The sequence below is a fragment of the Lissotriton vulgaris genome, chromosome 9 (genome assembly GCF_964263255.1).
Source record: "Lissotriton vulgaris chromosome 9, aLisVul1.2, whole genome shotgun sequence".
NCBI classification, from domain to species: Eukaryota; Metazoa; Chordata; class Amphibia; order Caudata; family Salamandridae; genus Lissotriton; species Lissotriton vulgaris.
The window spans coordinates 1,184,544,060-1,184,561,842 of record NC_141697.1 but is presented as its reverse complement, the minus strand read 5'-3'; the positions used below and the strand labels follow the sequence as shown (position 1 = coordinate 1,184,561,842).

The 17,783-nt window shown below is 44.6% G+C and overlaps 1 protein-coding gene across 1 annotated transcript; it reads left to right on the top strand.

The window, feature by feature from the left end:
* The first annotated feature begins 1,036 nt into the window (after positions 1-1,036).
* On the top strand, positions 1,037-10,166 carry LOC147692996 (large ribosomal subunit protein eL32). The gene is made up of 4 exons (XM_086939236.1): positions 1,037-1,146; positions 5,921-6,021; positions 8,569-8,750; positions 9,804-10,166. The coding sequence occupies exons 2-4, from the start codon at positions 5,926-5,928 to the stop codon at positions 9,931-9,933; spliced, it is 408 nt and encodes a 135-aa protein (XP_086795362.1). The 5' UTR covers positions 1,037-1,146; positions 5,921-5,925; the 3' UTR covers positions 9,934-10,166.
* Positions 10,167-17,783: the final 7,617 nt, after the last annotated feature.

Genomic DNA, 17,783 nt, shown 5'->3' with positions numbered 1-17,783 from the left:
AGAGTAGTGAGTGCAGAGTAGTGAGTAGTGAGTGCAGAGTAGTGAGTAGTGAGTGCAGAGTAGTGAGTAGTGAGTGCAGAGTACTGAGTGCAGAGTGCAGAGTAGTGAGTGCAGAGTACTGAGTGCAGAGTAGTGAGTGCAGAGTAGTGAGTGCATAGTACTGAGTGCAGAGTAGTGAGTGCAGAGTAGTGAATGCAGAGTAGTGAGTGCAGAGTAGTGAGTAGTGAGTGCAGAGTAGTGAGTAGTGGGTAGTGAGTGCTGAGTGCAGAGTGCTGAGTGCAGAGTAGTGAGTGCAGAGTAGTGAGGAGTGAGTGCTGAGTGCAGAGTAGTGAGTGCAGAGTAGTGAGTAGTGAGTGCAGAGTAGTGAGTAGTGAGTGTGCAGAGTAGTGAGTGCAGAGAGAGTGTGCAGAGTAGTGAGTGCAGAGTGAGTGTGCAGAGCAGTGAGTGCAGAGTGAGTGTGCAGAGCAGTGAGTGCAGAGTGAGTGTGCAGAGCAGTGAGTGCAGAGTGAGTGTGCAGAGCAGTGAGTGCAGAGTGAGTGTGCAGAGCATTGTGTGCTGTTGAGTGCAGAGTGCTGTGTATTGGCAATGTTAATGACAATGCCATTTATTTTTGATTTAAAGAAAAAAAAATGTCATGAGCAATGCCAATAGCTCTACCTTTAATGATGCCGAGACCATTGCATTGCAAATGCTTGTTTACAAATGTATGAATTTACTCATAATGTAGTTCTGGCACATGCACTTTGATCATCCACCACTAGATGGAGCAATAACCGGTGTCTCTTCTTCTAAACTGTCAGCGAGACGTTCTTGCCTAGTACTCTTTACTTCCTAATTGAGCGCAAGTGAGCCTTAGCAGGTCCTGGAAGATCACATGAGCATTTTCAATGTGTACTAACTCTATAATCACTTATAGTGTATACAACACATATACTTAGTATCTCGGTCGTTTTCCCTGGTAAAAGTGGATTTTTATGAGCTGTCTACAACAGGAATCTATGCGTTATCAGTAGTTTTGATAAAATGTACCATGTGACGTCGGGTCCTGATTTACGCCCCTTTCAGGTCCTTATATGCAATCCCGGCATCCTTTGTGCTCCCTCTTCCTTTGGCCTCTCTGCGGAGCAGGCGGACATTGTTGAGCCGGTGAGCGAAATCTGTTGCCATCCTCAGTTTAGCTTTAGATAATGGATTCTGCGTTTGCAGGAGAGAAGCCGTTAGCATGTGGACGTTTTGGAATGGTTTATATCGCAGCCCCCGGCCCTTACCGGAGGGTTCGGTTTCACTGAAAGTAAAGATGTGTTCAAAATGGCGAGTAGCTAGAATAATATGTGTCTTTGATCCGGTGTTCTAATCGGTTAATATTCTACTATGTGTCGGGGTCGTTGTTGGCTTTAGTCGGTGGTGTTAACTATATTTTCGGGCTGGTCACGCGAAAATATACTGCGCATGGCTGCACAGTCGTTTATTGCGCTATGGTGACTTGTAATTTCTGCAGTGGCACCTCTTAACCTGGGTGGATCGTAGGTGTACGAGACTGCTCCTCGTGCTCGGTTCGCGTGGGCAGATATAGAATGTGCGGAAGCTCTGCTGAAAGTGTGCCGAGTTGATATTAATGGGTGCTGAACGTGGTGGCGCAATTCACTTGCCATTAAGGATTGTGCTAATGTGTTGGCTGCACGCCTGTCAGTCGTATTACTCCACGCGAGTGTTGCCTACTTATTTATTTTATTTAATTTTAGCAATTTTTAAAGCGCAAACAAATACCCATAAGGGTGTCTCGGCGCTAAATTCACAGAACTCACTAAGAGGTGTCGGGGGAGTTAAGGTGGAGGATAGCCATGTCTGAACGGGGAGTTAGGAGGAGGAGGAGAATAGCCATGTCTTGAGGCTTAGTCAAGAGAGCTGATTTTTGGGTAGAAGGTAATGGCATTTTTTTTCATGTTGACAACGTTGAAATTGGGATGGGTAAGGCGGTTATTGACCCAGACCCTAGTGAAAATGTGCAATTTGTATACTGCCTGGTAGGTTTATTTGCAGTTTTAGCCACCTCACTTATGTCTCATTTAAAGGACTACTGCCCTCAGTTAGTTTCACTCGGGCTGAGAAGTAGTTTAGTGCTTAACACTTGATTCCGTGCCATCCTTAAATGAACTGTGATTTTTCTGCATGGTTTTGACTTGTACACACGTTATATAAAAGAGCTTAGCATGCGTTTTCTATTTCAGAAGTCAGTATTTAAATGTGCTTTGAACCATTTATAAAGAACTTGCTAATTTTTGAGTGGAGTCTTAAAGTAACTAAAGACTGAGAAAATAATTTTAAAAACTAATTCCTTATGTTTTGCCAACTGCTCCCCGAGTCAGGTACTTAACTCAATATGCTTACTAAGCTACAAGGATTGCAAGTTGAGACCAGCAAATAGCTCACGAGTCTGCAAAAAAGCTTTCAACTAAAAAGATATCTACATAAAACCTATAAAGGAGTGTCCAAGGTAAACTTGCTTTGTAACGGTCAGGTTCACTCGTTCTAACTATTTTGTTATGAGCCGAACCTAGGGTTTAACGGCCATAGTGCTCCAACAAATCCATTAACCAGTGATTTTATTGGATTGAAACGTGTTGGACAGATTAGGATCCATACAGCAGGTTTACTATAATTTCTACTTGTTGTTAATTGCTTTGTGGCAGTTTTTTTTATATTACATGTGCACGTTGACTCTAAGACTCCGCTCCTTGTGACTCCACTTCTGTCCCTATAATTTATGGCCCCCGTAGTAATTTTCCACTTCAGACCCTGCCTGATATCGAAGTGTGGCATCGAATGTATTACTCGCCAGGGCTTCGCTTCCCACTGCCAGGTTTACCACGGGGCACGCAAACCTAGCTTTACATAATCACGGTCACCCTAATACCATGGACTGGCATAAGCAGGGAAAATTGAGCATTACTTGCCACTCATACTAGCTGCGTTGGTGTGTAAGATGCACGAAGTCTTTAACTAAAACACCGAGGCCTACCGTTTACATGTTCATGTTAGTGCATCCAAGGTATGTCTGTAGTAAAACACCAACGATCGATGGTATTTGGAGCTACTTCTCCCCCTTAATGGAATAATCGGTGGTACCCAACGTTTTGTTGCATTTTTCGTTAGTGTTTTTCCTGGAGGTACTGTTTGTAATTCAGGTTTGTGCGTTAATGAGCTCAACGCTTTGAATATGAACCTGCATATGATAGATTATATGGCATTTTGAATATTCGACTAAGGCAACGCCCTGGTCATTTGACTGAAGTGGCACAATGTTTTTAAGTATAACAAAACCAACTATTTGGTAAGGAACGGTTCTGTAAGTAAGAGCCAGTTTGATGAAAGCTGATATGGTGTATTTTTTTCCTTCGCAGTTTAGATAGCCTGTTGTACTGTATTCCATCGGAAGCTCGTGTCCTCTTTAAAAGGATGGTTATTTGTAATCGGATTCATCCTGCTTTTGAAATTTCTCGTGTGGCATAAAGTTTATTTTTTGTGTACCTCTTGGTGGCTCATAATTTAAATAGCACAGGTTATCGGGGGGGAGGGTGGGTAAGCATGTTCGCATCTTGGGAAGACTTTCTTTGTTTGTGCGTTATATGTAGAGATTATTTTGCAACCATGCTAATTAGTCCATTGTGGGGGCTGACAAGACATGTCTATTATGATAGTTGTTTTCTGTGGCGTCCTGATATGGGGTTTAAAATGGGAATAGTCCGAATGCTAAATTGTGTATTACTTGCAAGTGACTGGCCATTTCTCCAACACTGTCTACAGGTGTCTAATGGTTGCCGCGAATCGTTGCTGGGGAGCTTTCTGTGCTCTTCTGGCGCTGATGCACGAGGAAGAGTCATGCAGATGAAAACCCATTCCATGACTAGCCATGAGAGTGGTTAGCAAGTGGAAGACCATCTTCAACAGTCGTGTGTGTTCTATGTGTGTTTAAATTCCCAGACCACTGACAGTTATCAAGACCACAGCGTTAACCGCATAATTATGAATTTACAAGCCATATGATTCACTGTCAAATGCATAGCTTGCAGACGTCTACAGCTTAATTTCTAGCTAAAACCTATGTAAGTTTACTTGGAGAGAAAGTGCTACCACAGTGGCAGGTTCTTACGAAAGCAAATTGTTTAGTTCAATTGATATGCCTGGTTTGGACTGGTACTGATGAGGTGAACATGTTCAAACTGTATTAGTGCGTTAAAATTTCACAATGGCTAAATAATACTCTTGTGGAACGTGCTCCATAGATTGGTCCTATTTTTCTAGGCTGATTCCTGTGGCTCCGATAGCATGTTGCCTTTCAGCGCTAAAGTGAGATGCTATAACAAACAGGAGGTTACCCGTAAAACCGGTAGAGACCAGGGTATTTAATGTATAACAGAACTGCAGTGTCACAAGGGTTTTGTTTAGTGGGCCATTTAAAGGAGCACAGCGCATTGCCATGAACAAGGGAAGGGGAGCAGGTAGACGTACGATTGAGAAGCTTTTCAATTATGTTTGGCAATACGGTTAAATTAAACAATCACAAATGCACTGTTACATTAAATGTCATGTAACCTATACTATAGTGTGCTCAAGTGCTTGTGAGAAGGTGAACAGCGCTAGTGGCACGTGAAGGGTGTATATATAACAGGAAGAAGGGCGCAAAAAGAAGTGATATATACAGTGTAATCTTAATGATGCCCATAAATTTGATACATGAAAAGCAGATTAATTCAGGGCAATAACGAGGAAGGTGCCGTAAACTATGCTGTAGAAGTCAATGGTGTTTCAGCCATTATAGAGTTTTAGGCCATCATCTGGACCAGGTTATAATTTTCGGTTGCAGTGCCGTATGGGGAAAGTGATTGTAAAATTCAAAAGTGGACTATAGAGAATACATTAATTGTTACATAATTAAAGGCGACAGTCGAAGCCGCAAGGATGATAACCCAAAAGTAAGGTGGGATAGAAGCGAGTTGCCAATGGGGTCGCGTGGCGTCTGGGCTGCAAGAATCACAATAACACTATTGTGCCTAGGCTCAGATTTAAGGGAAAAAAGGTGATTACAATTGTTGAGGTGGGGATGGTGGGCACTAGCCTGTGTGGTCTGAACCATCCTTTACACCATGCTGGAGGCACTGAAAGAAGCAGCATGTGTCCGAGGGAGGCGGGGAGCCGGTTATGCGGCTACACGCTGGGGAAAGGACCAGTGGATGGTCTCCGGATGAGAAGAAAATCTTACTAAAAGTTACATGCTTCCAGATCAGAAGGAATAAAGACCAGAGCTCGGCTATCAGTCTGTGGAGAGGGAGGGAGAAGGCAAAGGGAAATGAGAACCAGGCCGAGGCAGGAGTTGACTAATCAAGAACTCAAAGGTTGTCAACCATGCGTAATCTTACTCTAAATTTGCAATGGGGAGTATGAATAAACCCGGTAAGAGGAATCCATGGATGGGATACTAAAATGCAATGCGCCATGGCTGCTGGATTACTCCTTTCTCTATAATGCGCTTTCATGCGCTCCTTGCGTTTTTCAATTTACTGCGTAAGTGTAAAAAAAAAGGCTGCTGCAGAGTATTCATGCGTGACTATGGATGCATATTTGCCATAATTCTGAAGCTTGCCATTTTGGCATACAATTAAAAGGTTTAGCACCTCGTAAATGCGTGACCTATTGGACATGCCAGTGCTTGTTTTGGATTACTGTGACAACTGATAATTTGAGTTGAGTGTCCTGTGATCGGTCTTCCTCTCACTTCTAACATGAACCGGTCATGGGATGTCACTTTTTTTGTGTGTAGGTAAACATAGACTTGTGATAGTTTGCTCTTTATTTCGGCAGATAACTTGGTTTTCTGAAATGATTTTGAAACTATCACTTACTGGATTTTTGTTTCCCCTAGCAATCATGGCTGCCCTAAGACCTCTTGTCAAACCGAGGATTCTTAAGAAAAGAACCAAAAAGTTCATTCGTCACCAGTCTGATCGTTATGTCAAGATTAAGGTATGTCATGTTTTTAGGTCTAGTCTGGGCAGCGCATGCGCTGCGAGACATGCTGTTTGTAGTATTGACTTGAAGCCCCACCCATATTTGTCATTGTCCTTAATAAATGCTGGCTTCTGATTCCTTAATAGGCTTGTTAGTCCCTCCTTAGTACCTCCCTTGAGAACTGTCCCTTTTACTTCGGTTGTATAGTTTAGTCTGTAAGCACGATTTTAAATGTTTCCCCTACTGCAGGCACTACATGCTTTCCTGCAATATTCAGCGTGCCATGCACACGTTCACTTGGTGCTTTTAGGGGGGGGGGGGGGGGGGGGGCATTTGTTTGTCAACTTGACAAATGCTTTATTTGGTTGGGGCACTTCATAGCGGTCGCAGACCTTTCGTAAACGGCTCATCTAAAAGAAGCCGTGTGCCTCTATTGATGTGAAAGCGGAGCTTGGGACACTTGAAACACTCATTTGCAATGTATTAGGTCTTGCATTTTAGAAACCATGACCTATTTGTATTGTAAATGACAATGCCTCTTATTATTGCAGGTTTTTTAACCACATAAATAAAGTATTGTCATTTACAATGACAACAGCTAAAAATCTCGCAAATGCTGCTTGTTCAACATTGTTTGGACGTGTTTAGGCTTAGCTTGACAATGTGCTTGTACATTCACGGCTCATGTTCTGAAGTGCTTTAGGTGTCTTTGAATTTTTATGGAGAGCATCCTACCAGTTGCTTTCATGCTGTGAAATGCACGCCCTCGATTGCTGCAACTACTCTATGTACAATAAATGCTAGTGTGGTTTGGATATGCAGCCCCTCTGAAATGTTGATTACCCGTATGAAACTTGCAATGGCTTTGCTTTTTCTGCTGTGGGAGAAAGCATTTTGTGGCTGCTTTGAAATGAGGGGGTTGAATCAGTGTTTTGTAAAGCACACTACTTACTTGCCCGATAGGGTCTCAAAGTTGCTTGTCAATAAGTGGCTTTTTTCAGATATATTTAGTTCGACACCTCCCTGCTCTCACCTGACAGGTACATGGTTGAAGGTAAATTGCTAATTGTCTTTTGAGACCTCGATGGATGTACATGCTATGGTCGTTGTGTTTATTGGTGGAATGTCCAGCTTAAAAGTGAGCTGGGATAATACAAACTTCTTTCCACAGACTCCGGACTGGCTGGCCTGGGGTTCTGCTGAAACTAATCTCGCCCGGTGGGGGAGATTAACACCTTTACGTATTTGGGTTTTTGGTATACAATGAGTCGAATGTTTGAAGGGAACATAGGACGGGCAGTACTACCCCTTTCTCACACTTTTGTCCCTCCCCCGCAAACAGGCAGAATAGCAGTGCTGCCCACCTGCTCCATTACTATGCATATTTACCCTGCTTCATGCCCCACCTCACTTTAACGAGGTGGGCAGCCTGCTACAGGATTTGATCTAGAAGGGGAAACTCGCCAAAGTAGCTCTGGACACCTCAAACTGACATGAGGCCCAATGAGAGTGCAAAGACTAGCTGTATTACCCGTGCATTTTCTATGGCTCTAGCACTGGCACCACAAACATGGTAGATGTGCCCTGTTGATTGAGAAAGGAGCATGGTCTCCAAGTGAGTTCACTAATAACTCCCCTTTCTTGAACACACGTTCACTGTCGTGCACCATTCAATCAATACAATTTCTGAAACCTATTTTTACCAGCTAGGTTGTAATATCTAGAACTAGATCCCATATTATGTATAAAAAAGTCTGTTATTACACTTTGCAAGCAATAATGGATTACACAAATTACATTTTATATTTGAAATCCCTAATGAGTATCTAAAAATCAGGGTACATCAATTTATATTTCAATCTTAATACCTTATGATTCTAAGCAGCAATATGAGACATTCAAAGATAAATGAAGAAAAAATATTAAAGCCTCCAATTCAAAGGCAAATCTCATAAATTAGTGACTAAACATTACATCTAAATGAACTAGGCCATGCAGAGAGCAACATTAAAATAACCTCTTTGTAGCGCATTGGAACTTGCATTTGTGTATACTGCAAAACTCCCAACTCAGTCTACTTAAAGTAGCTCAACATTGCCACTGGTGTATCCTCTGTCATGTCTTATTAGGCCCTATGCTCCCGACATTCCCCTTCATTTGTAATACCACTTATAAGGGGTAGAGTGACAGCAGCCTTATTTAAACTCTGGCATTACCACGATAGGACACCTAGGCATAAACCAATTATTACATATTAATGCGGCCATGTAATTAAACCTGACTTTGTGTTGGTCGTTGTGGGCATGCAATGTTTGATGTCTGAGTGTAGCGTGGCTCTCGGATAAGTTGGGTGTGTTTTTGAGCAGTGCTTCAAATGATGCACATTTCTGCAGTTAGGACAGACATGCTTTTGAAAGATTGAGTGGTTGGGTAGCACAGCAGCACCTGTAGCCCAATGCATTCATAGAAGTAGTGTGAAAAGAGATCTGCCCTCAGGCTTATTTTGATAATATTAAACAATCAGTTTCTGGTTTCCTGACTAATGCTATTTTTCTGTTGCAGCGTAACTGGCGCAAACCACGAGGTATTGATAACAGAGTGCGCAGGAGGTTTAAGGGCCAGATCCTGATGCCCAACATTGGTTATGGTAGTGATAAAAGGACCAAGCACATGTTACCCTCAGGCTTCCGAAAGTTTCTGGTACACAACGTGAAGGAGCTGGAGGTGCTAATGATGAGTAACAAGTAAGTTTGGCTATGTAAAGAGAAGCATTGAGTTAAACTAGAATTTGTGTGCCTCGTTAAGGGAAGGGGGCATCTCTGTTACTGGCGGGGTTAAGTTGCTGTCCTTTGCAGAAGCTAGTGCTACTTACCTGCAGTAAATACATATTTGTCTAGATTTCCCCAGAAGCAAGCATGCCTGCTTTCTTCTGCTGCACTTTTTGTTGTCTGCAGTGCTCCTGTTAGATAACTAACGAAATTATGTCGTCAAAGCTAGCATTTTTGGTTGTTTGCTCAATGTTGTGTTGTGGGGTGGTCTTTCCAAGGGAAATCTCGTGAGGAGGAGGGAACTTGAAACACTGATCAGGGCCTTACAGTAGTGAAATCCTCAATTCTACTTTTTTAGGAATGGGGGGGGGGGTAAAGCGCTAACTACTCACCCTTATGGTTCTCTGGGGGCTGTCGTGGAAATTAAGTGAGCTATTGCCCAGTCACATGGTGCTGAGCTGCCGCTGGAGCCGGGGATCGAACCGTGAACCCTGTGCGCTCATGTCAGCTGCCCATGACTCTGTACCACACCTCTCCACTCCACAGGAATGAGACTGGTGGAAGAATATTATCCCTCTTTGCTTGAATTTCTGCCCTTGCTAAGGGCGGGAGGATCTGTGTGACTGATGATTGCACCAATGTTATTTTTACAATGGCACCATTTGGGTGAGTTGTGTGGCTTTACAAGTGGCTGGTCACCTTGTGTATGTTTTCGCCAATTGTACATGTATAAATAGTGAAACCCTTACGTAAATTGCTGCAGGTAAAAAATCATTGCCTGCCTATGTTGTGATGCCAAGGGACGTGTTTGGTTGAGATTGTATAAATAAGTAAAAGTTTTATTATTCCTGTGGCAGTAATCTTGGCTTGGACTTGAAAGCATGAACAGCACACAATGGGTCGTTGTGGGCAGCAAAGGCTGTTGCTGTGGTGTTGGCGTGTGTATTACTGCATTACAATGTTATGGTTCCGAATTATAAATGAAAGTTGTCCATGCTTCTGCTCACGGGTCACTCTTTGCTTTTTCAGGTCCTTCTGTGCTGAGATTGCCCACAATGTTTCATCCAAAAACCGCAAGACCATTGTAGAGAGGGCCGCCCAGCTCGCCATCAAACTCACAAATCCAAACGCCAGACTGCGCAGCGAGGAGAACGAGTAGACTGCTCTTTCTTTGCGGCTGTTATTTGCAAATAAAAACTGTAACTTCAACTGGTTTTTGAGCTTGGATCATTGGTGTACAGCGTCTGCCTTTCAGAGGGATTTGTGCATTGGACCGAGGGCTGTCTGAAAAACTTTGTGCATTCTAGTCTCAAACACAGGAAATCATCTGTTCATCGGATAAACACCCTCTGCTTACATTGTTTAGAGATTAAATTATTCATTGCTAGGGAACGCATGACATCCACTTTTTTTGACTTGGGTTTTGGTAAGTGGTGAAGGGGATATAAGACGATGTTTCAAGCTAAAAACTGTAAAACTCCTCCTGCTTTGATTTTCTTAAACGGAGGTATTATCACCAACCTGGCAGAGGAGCGTAGGCTGCGGGCTGGAACATACATCTACATTTCCTTTGTAGGCCCACAGGACTAAGATCATGCAGGGCCTTGAAGGTCAGACCGACTTAAATTGTACCCTCTGTCTCACCGGGAGCCAATGTAACTGGGCCAAAGCCGTAGAGGAGGGGGCTCTCGTCGCCCACCCCAGGGCTAGTTTAGCCGCAACAGACTGGACTCTGAAGTCTATCCATAAGAAAGCTTGGAGAGTCCAGCAGCTGGGAGTTACAATAATCTAGCCTGCTGAGCACAGTGCAAAGTACCACTTCAACTCGGGCTGGGGGCGGAAGTTGGGGAAGAATTTTTCTCAGAAGTCTGACAGCTAGACAGCCAGCTACTAGTTTCGATACCTGCGCCTCCAGAGAAAGCTCTGTATTGAACATGACACCTAAGTTGCGCACTACCTTCACTGGCTGTACCTCTGAGGAGAAATCCCCAGGCCATAAGTTACAGGGTAAAGAAGTTTGCGGCCTAGAGCAGTACAGCACTTCCGTTTTCTCTGCATTAAATTGCAGTGAATTGGCTTTCAACCACCCGGACGCGTCTCACAGACAGTTATGAAATTCTTCCAAGGAGGTTAAATTATCTCCCTCCAGGGAAAGAATCAACTGTGTATCGGCGTAGTTGACTATTTCGATATTATGTTTCCGAATGAGAGCAAATAAGGGCCTCAGATATTAAATAGCACCGGGCTGACTGCTGAGCCTTGGGAAATCTGTGCAGGGTAGCAGAGAAGGTGGATTGGAAGGGAGGGACGGCCACCGCTTGTTCCCTGTTATTGAGGAAGGACTCTAACCACTCCAGGGCTCTGCCAGCAACACAGCCTGTCCAACAGGATGACATGGTTCACCGTATCTAAGGCGGCAGACAGGTCAAGCAGTATCAACAAACTTGCCTGACCCTGTCTGCTCGCCAACGAAGCTCATCCAGTACGGTCACCAAGGCTGTCTCTGTACCATGGGCTGGCCTGAAGCCAAAATGCACTTCATCCAAGAGCTTGTATTGCTCAAGATGTATGGAAAGAGTGCCTGCCACCACCTACTCAACTATTTTTGCTGGGAAAGGTAGGAGCGAGATGGGTCTAAAGTTCTTCAAGCACTAGGGATCAAGGGTGGGCTTTTTCAGTATCTGGGTCACCACCGCCCTCTTCCACTGCGAAGGAACCACTCCAGTGGAGAGCAACTGAATCCAAACAAGCCGAAGCGTGGGAAAGAGCTCCTCCTCAAACTCCTTCCAGATTTTCAATGGGAGCGGATCAGGTGGAGACCCAGATGTAATAACCGAGGCCACACTCCTAAACTCATCTGCAGTCAGCTTGCGTAATTCCACAAGGGACTGAACTCTTCCTGTTCGCAGGCCACTCCAAGATTATAATAATGGGAGGGGTGACTAGGTCCTGCTTAAAAGGTCTATCACACTCAGCCAGTACAGAGGGGTCTAGACTGGCTCTGGATTGTTGCTGACCCATCCCCAGGTCTTCAATGATCTTATCCTGGAAGAATCTAGCTAGGTTCTCACACAGTTCCTGGGAGGGGATCTCATTCTTGACAGGGCTGATAATGCTATTAAAAAAAAATGTAAAATACTGCAGGAGCTATTTGCGGCATCGGTAATCTTGTTGGAATAATACGATGCTTTAGCTCTATAGATCTCCTTGTATTCTGTCCACTTTATTTTCCATGCCAGCCTGTCCCTGTCAAAGTACGCCTGTCTCCACTCCCTCTCCGCTTGCCTGCCTCGGATTTTTTAGGTTTTATGTGAACCAGGGGGATGAAGGTCTCCCCCTGCTCCTATGAATTAACTGAGTAGTAGAGACTGAGACAATCTGTGTAGAGAGAGGCATGGTTCGACTTTTAGGAAATGAACACACACTAAAATCAGGAGTGAGCTCAGTGACAAGTGCAGTAAGGGTGGTCTATAACTGGTTATCCCTGAGCACCTCAGAACTGGGATGAAATTGCATCATATGAAACTAGAAAGATCTACAAAATGCAGCCAACTATGTGGGGAACTTCCTTTCCATGGGAAAGGATTCATAATGAATTGTAATTGCATTTGTATAGCGCTTACTACCACTGAATAGTCTATGCGTTCCGGAGTAGCATGCTACTCGCTGAAAAATCGCTTAAAGTATTAGTGGTGAATTCATATAGTGAAAATATGAAAGTAATGAGTGGTGGATGTTAGCCAGTTATTTGGATTGAGAAGGATAGTGGAGGGGCAAAGTTTGCATTTATTTAGCACTTGCTACCCCTGATGTGGGCTTTTTTTTTTTTTTTGGTGAGTCGCACGCTACTCTGGAACCCATAGTGTTGGTGGTGAATTAGTAATTTGCGTGGTAGATGTTAGTTGTTCGTTTGGATTGAAAAGGATAGCGAAGTAGTAGAAGAGGCAAAAACGTTTGCATTTATATAGTGCTTTTTACCCTTGAGGGGTTGAAGTGCTTTTTCTGCGAGTAGCGCGATACTCTGAAACCATAAAGGATTAGTGATGAATTGGAGTGAAATATGGCATTTTGGGTTGTAAACATGTTAGTCTGTTTTGTTTGAAAAGGATAGTGAAGGGATGGAAGAGTATTTGGAATTCTTTCGTTTTGGCGCTTATAGCAGTAGGAGACTAGATGAGTAAAAGGGTGGTGGAGGGGATGAGTTAAAGGTTAAGGGAGGTTTTAACTCCTTAACTGCGGCGTTTTTCCGCCGCGGTGTGGGCGTTCTATTAAGTGGGCGGTGCTCTGTCGGCCATTGGCTGACCAGTACTGGGGAGGTAGTGCTCCCGTCGGTGGAGGGGTAGAAGGCAATAAGGTTTTTTCCAAACAGTAAGCCAAGTTAGAAATGCACCATATACAATTGAGATATTGGATTCTAGCACTCTATATACATACTAGCCAAGAACCCTGAAAATCGAATGCACCCCCTCCCCCACGGGTAGGAAAATTAACTCTTGTTATTGGTGAGCTTGCATAACAAGGTCGGCATTTTAACCGCATCGCTGCGGCGGTCTTTCCGCTACGCTGCTTTTTTCTAAAAGCAGCGTTAAATGACGAGCTCAGCTCGTCATCCGCACACACCCACCATGGCTGATGACTAGCTCAGCTTGTCATCAGCATCGAAGGGGTTAACATCTCTTGGTCCAAGACAACAGTCTTGGTGGGGTTCCCAGCCAGCTTCAGAAAGGCCATAACATTTGTTTCATTCTGTTAACAATTTCAGGGCTTTTGAGGTTCTGTCAAGTAACACTGCATCATTGGCATAAGGTGGGGCTTGGATGGTCAGGTTTTTGGTCATTGGGCTATCTGCTCACTTGGCCAACAGCTTCTAATCCGCTAAAACACAAAAGGAAAAGTAATGGGGCAGTGACACTCCTTCGATCTGTTGCAAAGAAAAGTGGTGCATTCACGGCCAGGTCCATACGGGACTGGCTGAGATCGTAATGTAGTACTAGGCCTTTATCAATCTCCAACTTGGCCCACAATTTGGACCGTACCAAGCTATAAAAGGCACAGGTGAGGTCCATGATTGCAAAAAAAGACATTGCTCTCCTGCAGTATACTTGTTAATTAGGAGTTACAAGTTGAAGCATTGTTTCATTGTCATCAGTCCTTAAAACCCATTCTGAAGACCAGTGAGGATGCCATTATCCTTCACCCAGACTAACTGACCTAAAATTATCCTTCCCACTAATGGCAGGAGTCAAGAGGAACAATTATGGCCATTCTCTGCCATGGAGGCAGGACAGTTTATACGCCAGATTAAGAACTTTGGTAATGAGGGCAGCTGCCATATTTGACATATTTTGATCCACTGGGACTTCATCAGGTCCAGGAGCTTTATTCGAGAGCCTGGCATTCTTCACTTGCGTCCCTTGAACTGTATACTTTGGAGAGATGATCTACCCATTTATCAGGACTTCTACTTGTGCCTAGTGAAGTTACTTACCAGTTGATAGTTTGCTTTTGTTTACTGTGCCAGAATAGACTAGCATTATTAACCTTACTTGCAGTAACCAAATCATCCCATTCTTGGTACTGATCCACTTTCTTTTTCTTCAAGCTTAGTTTGTAGACCTTTCTGCGGCTGGGTGGTTTAGCTGTATCTCCAGGGACAGCTTGAAGGGCATGATGTAAGCAAATACAAGCTAGCCTACACTCCCTGTCGAAGCTAGACTGAGATACTACTCGTCTGATCCTACAGTTAAATCTTTAAGTAGCCCTTACCTTACAAAGTCCTTAACTGTCAAAGGGTTTGCTCACTTGAAAGACATGTACACCAACAGCAGTTCTGTGCATGGCCTACGCACACTCATTTGGAAGTCAGCTCCTCGCCACACAAGCAGTTTAATGTTGTCTTAAGCAATAAGCTCCCTTGTGCCCACCACCATACTAGTTTTTTCCCCAACACTTGGAATTCACATGGTGACTTCTTTTGATCACCATGAACACTGCGTTCAATGCCATCTGCCACTAGGGGATTCAAAAGCTGGCTAGAGACCAATATCTAATCTGCTGCTGACTGGCTCCTAAGTCATAGGTGGGAATACTGCATGGGGAGGGGGCCAGGAACTCCATAGCGGTGTAAAGGTTATATTTAGGCTATTTGGCTTTAGGTGTAAACCTATAACTGATAAAACCCCACAGAAAGGAAAATAGCCATCACCGGTGTAAACATATAAACACTGAAAACACGTTTGCGTCCACAAACTAAGTGCCATTCAAAGAAAGGAAAAGATGAATGAAAGTCATTTTTATTTCTTCCTGAAGGGGCCAATACAATGTAACTTTGTTATACAAGGCAGCAGCAAGAAAGACTGAGAACCATATTCTGCTTGAGTTTTGTTGTTTTGGGATGTCACTAAAATATTCTCTCCCTTCTGCTTTTGTAGGGCTTGCCTGCATTAGAAGTGTGCATGCGCTGCTCTTGCCATGCGAGGGCTTCTTGGAATCCATATGGTTCCAGAAGTAGTGTCCCAACTCTGCCCCCAATGTTCATTTGTGCGTGTCATTTATCGTCTGATTATGATAAATATAGTGTAATGATTGCACTGGAGGCCTTTTAATCCCTACTGGTTGCCACCCTGTCCTCTTTTGGCCCTGCCCACTGTGTATTGGATGTTTTACTGGCGGCTGTAGACACTGTCTTCTAATTAGTGGGTAGGCACTTTAATTCTATTCTGCAGGTGCAAACGGTCACAGAAGGCAGTGTTTGTGTACACTAGTTTTTAGGTTGAGGCTACCGTCACTGCGTAAGCAGTGGGCGGAGCTGACATTTTATTTGTGTAGTATGGGGGCCTGAACATGCCCCTCTTCTCCATTGGCTGGCCTCTTGAATGCTGGCCAGCCATTGGAGGAGAGGAGCGTCACTCAGTTCAGGGCCCGCCGTGATGCGATTCTGGGGAGTTTCTTCTTTTTTAAAGCCCTGCCCCTTTTCTAGTGGTGGGCGTTACACCCTCCCTCTCGCCGAGTTACCAGTCTGACCTAAACACGCCCCTCAACTTAATACCTGGCAAATGGAAGTAGTGTCTTTAGATAATCATGTCCCGCCCCAGCTACTTTTGAGGAGTCCCTGCTCTTATTATTCCCCATTTGAAGCTCTGGGCCACAGCTGCGCGCTCAAGCCAGGCCATAACAGTGGAAGCAAAGCACCATGGGAGCGTGGGGATTTGCATGACACTTATTCATAGTTGCAAATATAGCAACATTTATTTCATAACACTGGCATTTACAAGGTCCATGCCTGTGTTACTTGGCAATCTAAGTGAAATCCTGCAGGAAGATTACGTGCTGGATTAAAAGGTGTGTGTGTTTTGCTAACGTAATGTGTGCCTGTCGCCTTTCACACCCGTGCTGATCCATTGCAGGAAGTCACACACGTGTTGTGCAGTCACGCGTAGATTTTCGCAAGTGTAGATTTTCGCGTGAGTGCATCTGAGCACAAGTGCAGGGAGCGGCTGAGAATGTGAGCCCCGGGGGTGGAATGTCCTGATAGTTAGAGGCAAACTCAGAATGTACACATTTGTGAATCTCCTCCAACCCCTTCCTACCAGGAATGGGAATTTACTTCTGACTAGGATGGAGGAGACGGAAGCACCCCAAAAACTGACCACCAAAGGGGGAGGGTCACTCCAGGGGAAAACTAGTTTTATCAAGGAGAAAAAAAAGGTCAAAGTTAGCCTGTCCCTTTGCACTGCTCGGTAGATTTACACGTGAGCAAATATATGTGTATGTTTACTCAACCAAAGATGGAATGCACAGAAGTTACCCTAGGTGCAGCTGGGTTTAGCCTGACCAGCCTTGAAGTGCAGGTGCGCACCTGACAACCTTTGTGGCGCCTGACTCGACGTCCTGTGAAAACAAGCTGCAAAGGGGTGCTTGGAAGGGGCCAGTGTTTGTTTACAATGAAACCGAAGCAGTGAAACGGTTGTCCTGCTAAAGGCAGCTTTGAAAAAACAATTTTTCTTTCCGGCGTTTACTTTATCGGATCGAGTGCAAACACCAACAGCGAAGGGGCCCTGAACCAGCAGGGGAGGCCGGCACAAAAATACCTGCAGTGCACCACCCTGACTCCGGTAACGGAGATAAAAAATCTTGGGGTATGGTTAGATCCTGCCCTCGTATGTCACACCAAGAGAACTGCTGCATGCTGTTTTGGCATACTGCGGGGTCTAAGACCAGTCTTGAAATTTTTTGACGCCTCGACCAGGCAGCTAGTGGTGCTGGCGACGGTGGATTCTCGGCTTGACTACGCCAGCTCCCTCCTGGTAGGGGTTAACCAGGCTGAAATCAGTCTGCAGCGTGTTCAGAACGCGGCAGCCAGAGCAGTGGTGGGTCTGCCCAGGTTCTGTTCCGTTGCCAACACCTTGCGTTCCCTTCATTGGCTGCCGGTTAAGCAGAGGATTCAATTTAAAGTGCTTTGCCTGTCTTACAAAATCCTCAAGGGCTCCTCTCCCCAGATTCTTACTAACCTCCTGTCTCCGTACGTTCCTGCCCGTTCCTTAAGATCTTTGGGCCATGAACTTGCAGTGGTTCCCCGGTTCAAGCTTAGCCGAGCTGGAGGCCGCTCATTTCGAGTGCGGGCTGTGGTCCTGTGGAACTCCCTTCCTCTAAAGATCCGTGCGCTGGATGATCTCTCATTTCGTAGGTCCATTAAGACCTTCCTATTTTCTTAGCTTGTTGGCTCTTTTTTAGTCTGCTGCTCTCTTAGTTGTGTTGTGGTGTTTACCTTGTCAAGCGCCAGACGCTCCTTCGCTGGAGCAGCTGTGCGCGATATTAGTTCCCATAACATATCCACACAATTGTCACCGATAGGCTGGGAGCTGTAGCTTATTTTGGATCTGGGTTCCCAGTTGCCGACTTTGGAACTGGGTAACCAGGTTCGAATCTCGGCGCTGCCTCATCCTGTGATTCTGGACAAATCCTTTTTCTTCCTGAGCCCCAAAAAAATGAAGTTAATCTGACGTGTGT

Excerpts from the sequence above, each read along its gene's own strand:
- LOC147692996 (XM_086939236.1), top strand. The coding sequence starts at position 5,926 with ATGGCTGCCCTAAGACCTCTTGTCAAACCGAGGATTCTTAAGAAAAGA. Across the intron at positions 6,022-8,568 it reads ATCGTTATGTCAAGATTAAG|CGTAACTGGCGCAAACCACG; the intron begins GTATGTCATGTT and ends TTTCTGTTGCAG. Across the intron at positions 8,751-9,803 it reads GTGCTAATGATGAGTAACAA|GTCCTTCTGTGCTGAGATTG; the intron begins GTAAGTTTGGCT and ends TTGCTTTTTCAG.